This window comes from Mastomys coucha, unplaced genomic scaffold, assembly GCF_008632895.1.
Source record: "Mastomys coucha isolate ucsf_1 unplaced genomic scaffold, UCSF_Mcou_1 pScaffold22, whole genome shotgun sequence".
NCBI classification, from domain to species: Eukaryota; Metazoa; Chordata; class Mammalia; order Rodentia; family Muridae; genus Mastomys; species Mastomys coucha.
Window position 1 is genome coordinate 720,916 of NW_022196905.1, and position 1,330 is coordinate 722,245.

The 1,330-nt window shown below is 33.3% G+C and overlaps 1 protein-coding gene across 3 annotated transcripts in view; it reads right to left on the bottom strand.

Moving 5' to 3' along the window:
• Psme4 (proteasome activator subunit 4) overlaps window positions 1–1,330 on the bottom strand; it is a 113,032-nt gene that overhangs the window by 26,335 nt on the left and 85,367 nt on the right. For all 3 annotated transcript variants that reach the window (XM_031342036.1, XM_031342035.1, XM_031342037.1), the window contains one exon: window positions 404–489. In XM_031342036.1, the coding sequence (XP_031197896.1) occupies window positions 404–489 (86 nt within the window). The remainder of the gene's footprint in view (window positions 1–403; window positions 490–1,330) is intronic.

The following is a 1,330-nucleotide window of genomic DNA, read 5'->3' on the forward strand; positions in this document are numbered from 1 at the left end:
AAAAAAAAGCTGCCATGATCATGGTCTCTTCACAGCAATATATCAAGATAATTGTTTTATATATGTGTATATATAAATGTTAACAGTAATTATATTATATGCATATCTGCAACAATTTCAATGTTAACTACTATCACCAAAGAATTTTCTGTGACAATCTATCTTAAGATGAAATCAAAATTCAACCAGTGCATAAAAATATAGAAAATATCTTTCCCTATCTTGAATGATATGGATTGCTTTAAGAGTGGATTAGGAAAATATCAGGCTAATAAAAGTATGCAAACTTTTAGATTTTGAGACAGGAACTCACTCTGTATCTCCAACACATCAACCACTAAATGATGGTTATGAATGATGGCCAGAGGGAACATATTTTTTTCACTTCAACTTAGAGTCTTACCTTAAAGAACAAAGGCAGAAGCTGAAGTTGCTCTTTGACTGCTGTAGAAAAAGATCTTCCTGCACTTGCCATAAGCCATTTCAATACTATTTGGAAATAAACACACAGAAATCAGCCAAGTTATTAAATTAGGGAGCATGATGAATGTGCAATTCTAATGTCCCCAACAGGTACAGTATCTCAAGTCAGACTGATTCATTAGCAGTTTAATCAAGTAATTGAGGGTACTAAGGGAAGAAAAAAAAAAAACCTACGAATTATGAATAGCCTACTAAGAACTTTTAATGTATTTCAAACTAGCCAAGAATTCTGAGGCAGCTAAAATAATGACCGAGTAGCTTATAGTTAAAATTAAAAAAAAAAAAAAAATTAGCTACTAAAAAGTATACTGAGCAGCCAAAATATCTTGAAAACTCTAAGACTCATACTTGGTGATTTTAAAAACTTACTACAAATCCAAAGAAATCAATACTGACATGAAGTACAGCACTGACATGAAGGCATGCACACAAACCAATGGAACATAACAAAATGCAGAAATAAATCCTCACAATGTGTGCTGATCAGGAGCATAAAAGCAATGTAATAAAAAAAGGTTTTCAACAAGCAGTGCTGGGAAAAGCCAATGTTCACATTCTAAGCAATAAAGCTACATTCTAACTTTACAGTCATATTCAAGGTGGACTAAGGACCTAAATGTGAGCCCAAAGTGTATTTTAGAAAGATTTAAGGGGCTGGCGAAATGGCTCATCAGGTAAGAGCACTGACTGCTCTTCCAAAGATCCTGAGTTCAAATCCCAGGAACCACATGGTGGCTCACAACCATCCGTAATAAGATCTTACAGCCTCTTCTGGTGTGCTTGAAGACAGCTATAGTGTACTTATATATGATAAATAAAAATCTTTAATTAAAAAAAAAAAGAAAGA